Raw genomic sequence first — 14,839 nt, forward strand, 5'->3', positions numbered from 1 at the left:
ACAAAAATCAGTTGTATTTCTATACAGTTTCAATAAACAATCTAAAAATATTGGAGAAACAATTCCATCTACAGCAACATCAAAAAGAATAAAGTACATAGGAATAAATTTAACAAAAGAAGTACAACAAATTGAAAACTACAAAATATTGTTGAAAGACAAATAAATGGAAAAACATCCCATGTTCATGGATTAGATGACTTAATATTATTAAGGTGGAAACACTCTTTCAAATTGATACACAGATTCAACCCAACCCCTGTTAGAATGTCAGTTTAATTTTGTAGATACTGATAAGAGATTCTAAAATTAATGTGGAATTGCGAGGAATTCAGAATAGCCAAAATTTTTTCAGTTTCAAAACTGGCTACAAAAACCAGTAGACAATTCAACATGGTGCTAACATAGTTATATAGGTTAGTGGAATAGAATTGAGGGCCCAGAAATCAACCTGTACATCATTGGTCAACAGTTTTTCAGTGAGGAAGCCAAGACTGTTCAAAGGGGGAAAGGAATCGTCTTTTCAAAATGGAACTAGGAGAACTGAATAACCACATACAAAGTGAATAAATTGGACTTCTTCAAAATTTTAAACTTTTATGCTTCATAGGACACTAATAAGAAAGTGAAAAGAAAATCCACAGAATGGGAGAAAATATTTGCAAATCACATATCTGATAAAGGACTTTTATCTAGAATATATAAAGAACTGTATGCGTCAGTAAGAAGAAAGAAAATTCAGTTGAAAAATGGGCAAATTATCAGAATAGACATTTCTCTAAAGAAGGTATGCAAATGGCCAGTGAGCCCAGGAAAAGATGCTTGACATCATTACTCATTAGGGAAATGCAAATCAAAACTACAGTGAGAGAAATACATCCTTATGATGGTCATAATCAAAGACAGATAACAATGTGTTGGTAAGGATGTTAAAGGGCCTGGCAGTTCCTCCAAAGGTTTATAAACATAGAGTTACCATATCACCTAGCAATTCCACTGGTTAAGTATTCTATGTCCAAGAGAAATGAACACACATGTCCACACTAAAGCTTATATGTGAATATTCGTAACAGGATTATTTATAACAGCCAAAAGGTGGAAACAAGCCAAATATCTATCAACTGATGAGTGAATAAACAAAATGTAGTATAATCCACACAGTGGAGTCCTATTCAATCTTAAAAAGGAGTGAAATGCTGATGCATGCTATGACATGGGTGAACCTTGCAAACATACCAAGTGAAAGAATCCAGACACAAAAGACCATATTACATGATTCATTTATATGAGGTTACCAGAATAGGCAGATCTTTAGAGACAGAAAGTGGATTAGTGGTTGCTTAGAGGTAGAAGGAATGCAGAAATAGGGAAGGGTGATAGGTAGCTACAGGATATGGGATTGATTTTTTGAGGTGGTAAAAATGATCTAAAATTGGCGACAGTTGCAGATATGTGCAAACATAAAAGCCAGCATGTTGTATACTTTAGGCAGGAGTGTAGATAGTTTGCCTTTGGCAGGAGGGCAGCATGTGTGGGTGCAGATATTGGCAGGTGGGTAGGTGCAACAGGGGCAGTTTATAGAGTCTCCAACTTTTTAAATCCTCACATCAGCTCTTTGAGTTAGGCACTATCGTTATCCCCATTTACAGATGAGCAAACAGAAGTTATGTAAAATGTTTTGAGTCCGTTTCACATAGGAATATGCAGAGGGTATAGAAAGAAACCTGCTTTGGGGAGGTCAGTGCTGCCGTTGACATTTCCGATTGGTGATTGAAAATCTTAGTTCTGTTTTCTTTAAGAAAACAAAGATACAATCTGAGACTCCCCTCCCCGCCCTGATTTTTTTTTTTTTTTTTTGCAAATATTTCTCTATCTTTAAAGCAGGTTTTCTTCCTAAAATAACCACAGAAAAGGCTAGAAAGCTATCTGATGCTAACATGCCAATTATTGTCCTAAATTGCTGTTCTTACTATGAAAACCAGTTTCTAAGAAGAGAAGAAATGCCCCTGCCATCCTTTCCTTCATGATATTTAGATTTAGGAATCTAAATCTTTATTGAAGAGTACAACTACTGTGCTATTATGGGTTGTAGTCTGTCTCTAGTCACTAAATCTGCAGTTTCTGCTTAAGGAGTCCCAGCCCTACTAGGGGCTTCTGCCCAATATATTGCTAAGGAAAATTTCACCGGGTTTTAAATAAGCCTAAGGAAGGGTGTTGAGCACTAGTTATGAGTAAAGAAAAATATGCAAGATGACCTTTCTTGTGACTCAGTTTGCTTCTACCATAGGTGGGAGGAGGGTGTAATTGTTGAGGAACACACAGTATTGTTTTATGAAACATTGTGAATTTAAAATATATTTATATTAATATTGTCTGTAGGTCCTTTCCAGTCTCAGAAAAAGAACTTATTCCACAAAATTGTCAGCAAATATAAGCACAAAAAGGAGAAGCCTAATGTTCCGGAAAAAGGTATTGGTGCCTTCCATCCTCCATCAAGGTTTCTTGGCCACCTCCATTGTGAACCATCTTTGAGTAACGCTTCTGTGCACCACCTTTGCCTTTTCCTCCCCTTGGCTTGCTTCAGTGTCATCGGCTCCTAATGCAGGCATATTCATTATTTCTAGACTCCACAGCTAATTGCAAAGAGAGATCTCCTTCACTTGGGTTCCTACTCAAATCCCGTAATGTCTCTATTTTCAGCGTTCCATATGAATCCTAAAATTGCTTTGTTTTCATCCGTATTTGGTGCATTTTGTAACTTAGTCTTCTTGAGCTCTTATCCACTTATTTTCTTTGACTTTTCTTGTTTTTCTCATGTTTGGCAGCCATCAAAGCAGGACCACGTTTTCCTATCTCCTGAAACCTTAAGAGTTCCCTATTCATATGAAAGTGCCACCATTTCTGTACTCTCTCCGACCCTTGAGGATTCTTATCCAGGAGGATTCCACTCCTAAGTCGTAACCTATCTTTTTCCAATCTATATTACTTCGTTTGCCAGACTCTTCCCACCCCCTTCAGTCACATAACTTATTTCCAGAGGGCACTAGAGACACATTGCCCTCCACCATCTCTTCACTGTGAGCATCTATCTTATTGTTATGATTTTGATGGGCCCTTGAACCTCTTCAAGGCTCATCTGAAGATTTCTGCCTTCTCATAGTTCAGGACTCCTATTCTTTCACACAAAAGACCAATGTTCCCATCTGGTTCAGTACAGCCACGTGGCCTGGAAGTTAGGCTTTCTTTAGCATCGCCCTGCATGTTACTTTCGTGACTATGAGCCTACTCATCTGATGCCCATTTGCATTCTACTTGCATGGCCACTTGTGAAGCCTTTTATGTTTCTGGAATGAGGCTTAAAATGCACCTGTCTTCCATGTGTAGACATATGTGCCTCCGTGTTCCTATATGTAACCTTTTACTTAATTTGGGTTTTATTTTCACCTCCACTCTAGCCTCTTAGTTTTGTATGTTACTATTTTTTTCTCTGCTTCCAGTAGAGAAACATCACTTTTCAGGTAAAAATGTTGGCTTTTATCATTCCCTTTGAACTAATCTTCAGTTATCTTAAAGTCATAGAAATTATCCAGCAGTGTGATTTCATAAAAGGCGAATTTGTTTATTTTTAATCCATTTCCTGTATAGCCTGATTATTTTAGTTGGCAAATGTCATTTTGAAAATTAAATAGTTAAAATAAAACTCTGCTTCATTTGTGTGATAATGTGTCCTATATAAGCTCTTAAGTGTAGTCTTATTTTTATAGTGTATGTGTCTATCCTGGGAATAGAGTTTCACTTTCTTTCTCTCCTTGTTTTTAGGAAGTGGGGATAAATGGTCAAACAAGCAACTCTTCTTGGATGCCATTCACCCTACAGAAGGTAAAAGAAACAATACCCTTTGTATCATTTCGGGTAGTCTGTTTTGGAAAGGTTTAAAAAGGCATAATTTATATAGGCTCAGCCAACGGCACTATACCTGAGGGCTCATAATTGTGTTGTTTTAAATTTTCAAATCAACTGACAGATTTTTGACCCTGCTAAGGGTCAGGCAGTGTGTCCTGTGGAGCTTAATTTGTCAAGGGGGGCACTTAAAACTTTGAACCACATTCACCAGAAATTAGAGTTTCCATAATTAAATATATTCAATATTGCATTCATGTTGCAGGCAGGTGCTTACAGGAGTCAGAATAGAGCCAGCATGGGGTTTTCCTGGTTGGCTGGACGTGGGCATGTCAGCAGCGTTCCTGTCCTGAACTTTGCCCAGCCCACCTCTCAGTACCCCTAAATATGTTCTAATGAATGCTCCAGAGGCTTATGGATAGCCAAGGAAAGTTCCATGTTGATTAACATAACGTTACAGTTCCTAGGTGCAGATTTTACTTCAAAATTTCCCACAGCCCTATTTACTTGTGATGTGTACCTAATTTCTGTTAAATATTGAACCCTCTGGTGAGTACTCATTTCTGTGATGTGTAGGTAGCTGTCCTCTTCTTCCCATTGATTCCTCTTTTTTTTTTTTTTTTTTTTTTTTTCCATTGTAGCCATTTTTAAGGAGCTGAACGTTTTGGTAGCGCTTAATCAGGAGTTGCTTCATTTAAAACCTAGAAGCAATCTTAAAGCTCGTTAAGTCCAACCTCTTTGATTTACTTAAGACCAGAAAGGGGAACTTAATGAAGAAGTCCACATCTCTTGATTCCCAGATACACTCTCATTTGTATCCTGAAAGAGAGAAGAAAATTAAAATGCACATTTGGCCTAAGTCATTTATCAAAAACACTCATGTGTTAAAGATATTTCTCAAAAATATTCAAACTTGGGTTTATAACAAACATGAAATTGTTTGCATTCGGTAGGCACAGCTCACATGAGCCAGATGTCTGCTTTTATGTCCTTGCACTTTTACAAAAACTGCCAGCAGTGTATCTGTTCTCTGACCTGTTACCTCACATTCACCACCTCTCCAGAGTATTGTTTGTGCTCTTAGCTGGCACAGTCAAATGTGAATTGTTGTGCTGGTCTCAGCATTAAATGCTAACATCCAAAATGTGATATGTATTAGCTCTTGTGTATTTTAAAGATATATTCTGCTCACACTTGGTAAATGTAAGGCACTGAGGAACAGTCAAAGAAGTCTAAGAGGCACTTAAGACCATATTACTCTTTACTTGGAATGATATTGTTCTAAATGTTTTCTTTTTTAAAGAATGAAACCGTGTCTCATGTAGAACATGGTATCATAGCACATGCATTGTGGTAGAAAGAATGAATCAGATTGGAATCAGGAGACCTGGGTGTTAGTCTTAGATCTGACACTACAGAGCAGTTTTCAGCGGGACAAATTGTGTTTAACCTCACTAGGTTCACTCTCCGTATGGGTACCAAGTGTGTGTGTGATCCATGTATTTAGGGCTGGGGTGAATGATGAGAGGTAGTAATACATCAACCTCAGATGTCCTTTCCCCACTCCTCCTTGCATTATTACCATGGTATGAAGTGGGTTGATCAAAGTTACCTTATTCTGCAGCCCTAATTCTGCCCTATAGGGGGCAGAAAAGTAAATCAATTTCAGTCTTCTAGGCAGTCCCAAGGGTTTAGTGGGAATAGAGCTATTATTGGTGCTATTATATTTATCATTAATGTATATGAATACATTATAAACTTGGAAGAACATGCACTGAAAATTGCTTGGCATGGAGTGCATGTTCATTTTATGTGGCCAGGAAAAAAGGAATCCGTTTGTGTATCAGAAATTACCAATAATTTAAAGTGACCTTTTTTGGCTATTTATTTTCATACCTTCCCCTGTATTTCCTTGGTCAGGTGGTGACTGTGTACTTTGTGAATTATCTAGACCCTTTACTTCATCCTCTCTCACCTATGGTCATACCATTACTTGTTAAAACTTTACCTTGGGAGAGTACAAATACATAAGGACGGAAGATGAAACTGTTAATTGGGAGAATTTTAATACATGTTGGCCATCCTAGGCAGAGGTTAGACATGAGTTGTTCGTAGCTGATGCCTATACTAGTTCATTCAACTGAGGGCACGCAGCTGTGAGCTGTTCCAGACTTTGGTTCAGAGGGGATGACTTAAAGTGTACTATGCTTTCTTGGCATCATGCTGAGTATAACTTTTTTCCCAAAATTCATTTTTTCCCCAAAATATCAGAAATCTTTAGGTGCTTAGAAATCACATCTGCCGTTTAAATGCTAAGCCTATAATCTGTTTTAAGCATTTTCCCCTATGCTTTTAAAATTCAAAATCACCAAGCCATTTCTTGAAACTTTTGCAGATCATAAAAAAAGATTGCCTATCAGCCTAGAATTAAAGGTTAACTTTTCAGATAAACCAGGGTGACTTGTATCTGCCACTGTGTTTATCTTTCTACCAAGTTACGGTGTCCAATGCTCATGCTTAAGCTGGAGGTTTCTAACTGTCATAATAATGATGATGATAATTAATACTTAATATTACTTTATAGTTTCCTGAGGGCTTTCACAATAGTTTTTCTAAAACTAATCTTGGCAGGAGCCCCAGTGAATTCAGGAGGGCTTATTAGCCCCAAATACATGATAAAGAAATGAAGCCTGACCAACATAAGCGGGAAAGGAAGAAACCAGCACTCTTTCCACTAAAGTACCTTGGCGGCTTACAGTTTGGGATTTTCAGGCATACCTGAGCCCCTCATTTGGCTCAGATGATGCTATTATAAATGGCATCTTAAAAGGAAAAAAATAAAACAACTCGAACCTTAGACTAAAAATCTCAAGATTAGTTCCCTTTGCAGTATATGAGTACGATTACAGGGGAGAAAAAGTATTTAGAGTTAAATTTTCAAACATGATCCACAACACTCAGACAAACCTTGATCTCTTTTCTCAAGTTCAAAAGAGTTGCTATGTAACTCCAGCAAGGTCTCCTGGGATCTTAGATAAGGCTCATTCATTTGATTCTTTTTTCTGTGTTCCATTCAGCATCTGACTACATTTTCAACTCAAGGGAGGCCAACCAAAGGCAGTGAGATTCCAGATTTGGCTATAATAATTTCAATGCAAGTTTGATCCCCCTCGTTGGAATGTGAATTCATGACTCTGGAGCACTCTGGTGGACTCCTGAGGTTCAGTACAAGCACAGTGCTGCTATCTCAAAAAATTTACCCCACATTTTGGGAGCAGAGTTTGGAAAACAAGACAGTCTCTTATTGCCACATTCCTCATGTTGCTCCAGGAGTGAGCTCACATTATCTCTCTCAGATGATACGCTCCAAGTGTGTTAATGATTATCGTGGAGTGTAAAAACTAGCCCTGTGGACTTGTTTTGCAGTGCTTGGGTAGGTTTGTGTGTTCAATTACAAGCCGAAAGAGAAATGACTAATTTGTTTTTAGAGGACAAAAGCCTTTCTTTTCTCACATTTCCATTAGTCTGGCAGAAAGGACAAAAAAGGAACTGGCTTGCTGTTCCTTGGTGCTCAGCTTCAGGCTGTTTTTCTCTCTGAGCTTTTTCCATTTCCTGTCTCTCACCACCAGGCCTTCCTTTGCTTTGCTAACGTTGCTGGGCTCAGATGTACTGTCGTGTCCCGCACAACCACTTCTTTGACTTAGCCTTACTTGCCTTCCCCAATTCTTCTTCTTAGGATAGAGTTCTTTCTGAGTGCTGACCCTGAAGGGTATCATTGGTCCTGGCCTCCAGACAGCACAGGATGTTTTGCGGATAGGTAGCTCCTGGGTCAAAGCATGGGGCAGACTCACCCTTACTCCCTTTTCCAAATTCTAACAAGATCTCATCACGTACCTCTTCAAATGTGGATGATCTGCAGGCCCCATGATTGCTTCCTGATCTGGCATTAAGTTTAGAGGAGACAATATCTAGAAAGGTGACATTGCCTCCTTTTTGGGGATTTTTGAGAATCTTCTGTGTATTCTCACATTTTGCCTCTTCCAGTTGGCCTGCAACCTGATTCACTCCTTTTCTGTGTCCTAGTACACCAACCTCTGGGACTTTGATTGTTCGTGTCTCTTGGCCAGTCTCCCTTCAATGCCCCTGGCATCTTGTCTGCTGGTTTCTGAGCTTCCCCTGGTCCCAGTCTGCTTTTAGGCCTTACTCTACCTCCCTTTTGCAATCCCTCTACAGCCATCCCCTTGGCTTCTTACTGTGTTTTTACCCATTCATCTGGAATATATAGGAAATGGAGCAACTACTGAAAAGAAATGAAACCGTTTGAAGGTTTACCACAAGCAAGAGAACTAACTGTCCTTATCAAGGGTGTACTTATCCCTCACCTTAAGATTCTGGAGCTGGCTGAGGCTGCCTAGGCCCCTGGTTCTGGGTAGCACATGAAAAGAAATTTGGGGCTGATGGATGCTTTAGAGCTCATCTAGACCAACCTCCATCTGTACATGAAGAAACTGAGACCCATGGTTCTGCAGTTAGTAAATTAAAAAATCAAGAGTAGAATCCAGGTCTTTGTGTAGAAATTAGCTCATCTTTTCCTAAACCACTTGGTCTTTTCTTTGACCTCCTGGGTTCCTTCTTTCTGTAAGCAGTTCTTCTGATGTAATTCACCCTTCATCTTTGTAACCCTGCTACATCCTTATTTCCACAAGTTCTAGATTTTCCTAGGAAGGAGAAGAGGGAAGAGGTTAGTGCTTTTTCTGGAAGGGCCGTCTATAATGTTGTGATCATACTGGAGGGGTGATTAAGATTCCCCCCTCTAACTGGAAGGGACAACTGATGGATCTGGATAAGAAACTAGATAAAGTTTGAAGCTTGTGAATATCTAATAGAGGCTATTTATGCTCATTGTAAACTCAGATTGTAGCTTCTTTATACCTATAGGAGGCTTTGAATTTCAAGGCTAATGAAGAGTCATGGAATATTTCTTCCTTGGAGCATTCTAAACAAATTATCTTTTATTTGGTGGCAGCTTTTATTGAAGTTTAAACTAAAAAAAAAAAAATCTTAAGATACATAACAGCACTGGCCTATGGTAAGCTAATTATCAAAGTATAAATACACCAAGACTGTTTCCTGGGTACAGATCTATAATGTAAAAGGAGCCTTTTTCCTAATTTTTGATTACTTGCTTGAAAAGATATTTGGGAGCAATGCCAAGTAGTTTCTTTTTAATAACTATTATCTTAAGCCAGTTCCCCACATAGCCATCTATTATGCTATATTGAGGTAAGGCCAAGCCACAAATCATGGTATGATTTCTGCCTTATATCCTTTCTTTTGATGTAATTGAGATGATTTCCCACTTGTTTTGGAGTGGGAAACCTGGAATCAATCTCTTGAGGGCAAAGATCTTACAAATTCATAGCCCTCCTTTCTCCGGGATGTACCTAACCTCATTAAAGACCTAGATGAAAATTGTTAAGTGAAGCCTATGCAAGTGTTTATGCCAGCATGTGCATTTTTTCACATCCTGAATCATTCTCGTTCTGCTCTCCTCCTCTTCTTTTAGCTTTCTTTCCCTCCTGTGCCCTACATACTGTTATATTTCCAAGGTCTACCTCCAGATCCACCTGCTGACCAGCACCTTCAGTTTCCTCCTCCAGTTCAGTTTGCACCAAGCATGTCATGTCAGACCTTGACTTCTAGAGCCACACTCCCCTCTTTGTCAGAAACTGTTTCTGTGCCTGTCTTAAGAGATTGGATGGCTTTAAAATGGAAAGATGCCTCCCTTCCCTGCTTAAAAGCCCTTAGACCACTGGAATTTTAAAAAAGTAAAGAAAGTTCCAATCGCTAAACTGGACTACGTGTATATATTCTTAAAAGCTGTACTCCTATCTACATTTACTTGTCTTTTATTTTATTTTATTTTTTTAGTTTATTTATTTTGAGAGAGACAGACCACACAAGTGAAGGAAAGTCAGAGAGGGAGACAGAGAATCCCAAGCAGGCTCCGTGCCACTAGTGCAGAGTCTGACACAGGGCTTGAACTCACAAAACCAAGGGTCGGACACTTAACTGACTGAGCCACCCAGGCGCCCCTACTTGTCTCACTGTTAAACTGGGAGTGAGGAGAATGAACTCCTGAAGAAATGAGGATATAAGAAGGGATACAGGCACCCCCAGCCTGGCCGAGCTGGGAGCAAGTGTGCTTCTCACTCTTGACGCAGTGACGCTTAGGTACAAGAGTGTGCTGCTGAGTGACTTACTGGGATTACAGTTAGAATCTGGAGAAGCTAAAGTAAACCTTCCCAGGAGCCCTGCTGCCCTGTGGTACTTCGTTAAGTTATCTCACTGAGCACTTTCCCTGCTTCTAGAATTCAGTGACAGAGTGTTTCATTACATGCTAGCGTCACCAGTGTCTGTCACGTCCTTCCTGAGCATTCTATACGGGTAAAAGAAGGTCAGGCCTCACAGTTTCTTTTCTGATCAGTCCAACCCGGTGATGGAAAGCAAATGTCCCAATGATAACTGTGAATTTAAGAAGCACATATCTGGGGAGCCCAAGTGGCTCAGTCAGTTGAGTGTCTGACTCTTGATTTCGGCTCAGGTCATGATCTCATGGTTTGTGAGATCGAGCCCCGTGTCAGGCTCTGCGCTGACAGCGCGGATCCTGCTTGGGATTCTCTCCCCACTCCTCCCCCACATTCTCTCCCTCAAAATAAATAAATAAACTTAAAAATAAAAAAGAAGCACATATTTAATTAATCTCAGTGTCCTCAGAAAGAGAAACTTGTTTATCATCTTCTCCAGACTAGGTGGCCAAGGGAATCTCAAATAGGGACCCCGACCACATGTAGAAATTACAGTCTGTTGGGACACAATTCACTCAGATTCACATATGCTATGTTTCCCACCAACCTGCAAGATCCAAACACTTAGAAAATGTTGTTCTGATGGCCTCTTGGTTCAGTATTCTGTTGAAAAGAGAGAGAGGGCATCTTAATCCTGTGTACTTAATTTATCAAAGCAAACATAAATATATTGGTTGAAAATCACGGGCAGTGTTTTATTTCTTTTTCTCATCAGTACTTTGAAAACTCTTAGGTTCTCCATTCAGATAGCTCGGACATTGAGAAATGTTTCTTTCCAAGAGCAATGTTGATGTCTTGTGTTTTTGTGTGTAATCATATATGATCTGTCTGTCCTATTTCAGCCATATTTTCAGAAGACAAAAACACCACAGAGCCTGCTCATAAGGTTAAAAATGCCCTATCCATTCCCAACACTCCAGAGCCAACAACAACTCAAGAACCCTTGGTGGGCAGCCAAAAGAGAAAAGCAAGGAAAACCAAGATCACTCACCTTGTCAGGACAGCAGATGGCCGGGTGTCACCAGCAGGAGGTACTTTGGGTAAGAAGAGGGAGCCTTAAATGAGAGATAACCAGAGCAAGCCGGTGACTGTCATGGCCCCATTGGCCAGCAAATGACGATAAGCAAAGTATGGGTCCTCATTGGAAAAGGGGTCTGTTCTGTGGGTTTGGTCATAGTAACATTTTCTTTCTCTGGATCTCCTTGAGAGCTAGTTTTCCACAGACTCCCAAATGTACAAAATGTGCACATTTTAAAATCACAGCTCTTTTTCCAAAAGCATTCTTAGAAAAGAAAGGTAATTTTTAGGACTGTGTGTTTCTCCTTCTCTTTCTCAGCATGCACAAAAATAGTCTTCATTAAGTAAATTCCCAGAGATCCTAGACTTTTAAAAATACTAGCTGAATCAGTGTTTCATCCTGGTTCATTGTTTAAGTCACTACACAAACCATATTATCAAATATTTCAACCAATGGATTAAGGAACCTTAGAAAGCATCCAGTCCTTCCTCTAAAGCTGACTCAGACCGCTGAGGGAGCCTGAGAATGCTCCTGGATTTCTTGAGTTCTCTGGGCTAATCTTTAAGTAGATCTGAACTTACTGTGAGTTTCTCCATGTTCAGTCATGGCCTGTGGTCTATTGCTGTTTCTCATGGCCTCCATGGCAGCAGAATTGCCAGACGGACCCAAGTTAAGGAATGGAGTCAGAGAGTGACACTGAGCAATCCCCTCAGATCTTGGGGTGTCATTAGTGATCTTAGCTGTTATTGCCTTTTTTCTGCCTTTCAGCACCCCTAGCATCTCATTCCATCAGCTTTGAGTTATCCCTCCCCCTTCCCTAATCCAGTTTCCAGAAAAAGGACACAGGTCCATAATGAATTCTATAAATAGAAAAAGAACGTTTAGAGCAAAGGAAAAACAAGAGTGAAAGACAAACCAAGAAACAGACTCTTAACTATTAGAGAACAGACTCATGGTTACCAGAGGGAGGTGGGTGGGGGGATGGATGAAACAGGTGATGGGGAGTAAAGAGTACAGTTATCGTGATGAAAAACTAATAAAATGTCTAAAAAATGTTTAAATGAGTATTTTTTGAGAGGGATATTTTAAAATACCTGATTAAGGTTAATGTAATTGCAAATAAAGATTCATTGCTGAAATAGAATGGGAGGACAATTAATGAGTTTTGTGCACATTTTCTTCTGTTTAGCATATGCAGATTGTTAGGGCAGTAAAGCACATTAAATACCCCCATTTATATAAGAGATGAAGATCAGAGACGTAGGGTTTGGTTTTTGAATACAGTGGGACTACTTAGGTAGAAGATAAGGACTAGAATCTATTTTTCCTGATATTTAGTCCGGCAGGCCCGTTGCCCCTTCCCTTTCCACTCTGGGTTCTGTTCTGTGATTTTGATTTTTTTTTTTTAATGTTTATTTTTGAGAGAGAGAGACAGAGAGCAAGTGGGAAAGAGGCCGAGAGAGAGGAAGACACAGAATCTGAAGCAGTCTCCAGGCTCTGAGCTGTCAGCACAGAGCCTGATACGGGGCTCAAACCCACGAACCCCTGAGCTGAAGTCGGATGCTTAATTGACTGAGCCACCCAGGTGCCCCTGTGATTTTGATTTTATAAGTTGTTATAGCCTCATTTTCACTTACAGAAAGAGTGGGAGAACGTAGAAAATATTACCTTCATGTAGAAAAGCACATAGTACTGCCATGTCCTAGTATAGGACATTTATGTTCTTTATCAGTTGCTTTCTATTTTCAAAATGTTTTAAAAACCATGATAAAGATTCCTCCTCCTTTATAATGGCCATGTAATCTAGAAAGTGTACTCCTTCCCTGCAGGTAGATTTTCATAGCATTTAGCACCTCTTTGTAAATACCAGGGGGCCCTTTGTCTTCTTTCCAGTAGGTCTTCAGAACACAAATAACAACTTGGGATCTCACTGGGATTAGTTCAGTGCTGGTGATCCTAAGTGTTGGTGTCACAGCGTACCGAGTGTCCAAGTTGCCATTGCAGGGCATCCTACGGCTTCATCAGAAACGTTTGCGCACTTGGGTTTTAGGGGCTTTGTACAGCATCCACAGGCCCCTTTGCAGAAGTCCCATAGGTTTTATTTTGGCCAAAGCCCCTTTTTCCCTCTCACTCTGAGACTGACCTGTTCTTTGACCTTGAATAAAACTCAGCTTCTCTTCCACCTAGCTTCAGGGCATAGCACTGTCCATAGTTGCAACTGAGCTTAATAAAAGAGTTTTGTTACCGTGGGAGCAGAAAATCCTTGATAAAAGCCTTGGTATTCGATGGATGACAAAAGTGAACAAAGAATATTAGCTCATTTCACATGGTCTGCACAGAGTTTTCTCTGTGTCCCTCCTCTGGAGAGAACATGGTGATCCTCCTGTGATCAATTTCCCTGTCGTTACAGATGACAAACCAAAGGAACAACTGCAGAGGAGTCTCCCTAAAGTGACCGAGTCCGGCTGCGGTGACGACTGCTCACACAACACTGAGGCCGCGGAGACGCGGAGCAGCACTCCAGAGATGCCAGCCGTGTCTGCGTTCTTCAGTCTCGCCGCGCTGGCTGAAGTGGCCGCCATGGAGAACGTACACAGGTGAGTGGTGTGCTCCCCCAGGATTTGGGGGGTCCCGTTCATCCTCACTCCTGGGCACGGAAGAGGGATGGAGAGAGCAACGTGGAAGCCGAATCACTCTCTCTGAAGTGATTTGTGGCCTTTTTCACAATGCTTTGGGGTTCACGAGACTTGGTTCAAGAGCAAGTTATGTGACATGTTCCAAAAGCGTATGTCCTAATTAGCAGTGTGGGAAAATATAAGATAATATAGTCAGCCAGGTTTTGCATTTTAAATATACTATCCTGTGGCTAAACTTCATTTCCATAAAAACCTGAAAGAGCAGAGAAGCAATATTCTCTAATCATTAAGTTGGAGCTTCAAGGTCAGGCTTCAGAGCTGGGTTTGAGCCCTACATCCTTCACCTGTAAATTGCAAGGTCTTGATCAAGATCGATCATTCACCTCTCTATCCTTCAGTTTTGCTTCTATAAAATGGGTGTAAGTGGCACTCGTTTCATAGAGATGTTATGTGGAATGAACTAATGTCCCAGTGCTGGTACATGGTAAATGCCCTGGTTAACAGTGGTGTTGGCAGCAGTCATGATGGTAGTGGAAGAAAACTGTGGTCAGGAAAAAGCGTCTTGGCATCTGACTCATGGACGGCAGAAGGTCTGGATTTTTCTTTAACTGTCAGTTTGCTACAAAGTCATTTCTCTCGGTCTCGGTTTTCTCATCTTCCATGGAGCATAATGATAGCCCCAAAGAATCACAGAGCTGTAAGGATCACGTGAGATCATAAATCTGAAAGGCTTTTGAACTCAGTAAAGCCTCACAGAAAGTATATTAAAGTTCTACGTGTATAATTGGGACTCTACTATTTAATGGATCCTTTGGGAAAGCAAAAATAGCCATTTGTAAATTTGGGTATTTCGTACTTTTATTCAAAGTGGATTACCCACAGGTGAGCTACTTTCCCAGACTTCCGTGTTCAGTGCA

At 40.2% G+C, this 14,839-nt stretch overlaps 1 protein-coding gene across 7 annotated transcripts in view; it reads left to right on the plus strand.

The window, feature by feature from the left end:
• BBX (BBX high mobility group box domain containing) overlaps positions 1 to 14,839 on the plus strand; it is a 282,646-nt gene that overhangs the window by 258,611 nt on the left and 9,196 nt on the right. For 5 of the 7 annotated variants that reach the window (XM_042999122.1, XM_042999121.1, XM_042999123.1 and 2 more), the window contains 4 exons: positions 2,380 to 2,469; positions 3,820 to 3,879; positions 11,111 to 11,308; positions 13,697 to 13,883. In XM_042999122.1, coding sequence (XP_042855056.1) covers positions 2,380 to 2,469; positions 3,820 to 3,879; positions 11,111 to 11,308; positions 13,697 to 13,883 — 535 coding nt within the window. The remainder of the gene's footprint in view (positions 1 to 2,379; positions 2,470 to 3,819; positions 3,880 to 11,110; positions 11,309 to 13,696; positions 13,884 to 14,839) is intronic. The other 2 variants (XM_015544969.2, XM_042999126.1) reach the window with 2 other exon arrangements.

This window comes from Panthera tigris, chromosome C2 (assembly GCF_018350195.1).
Source record: "Panthera tigris isolate Pti1 chromosome C2, P.tigris_Pti1_mat1.1, whole genome shotgun sequence".
In the NCBI taxonomy this organism is placed as follows: Eukaryota; Metazoa; Chordata; class Mammalia; order Carnivora; family Felidae; genus Panthera; species Panthera tigris.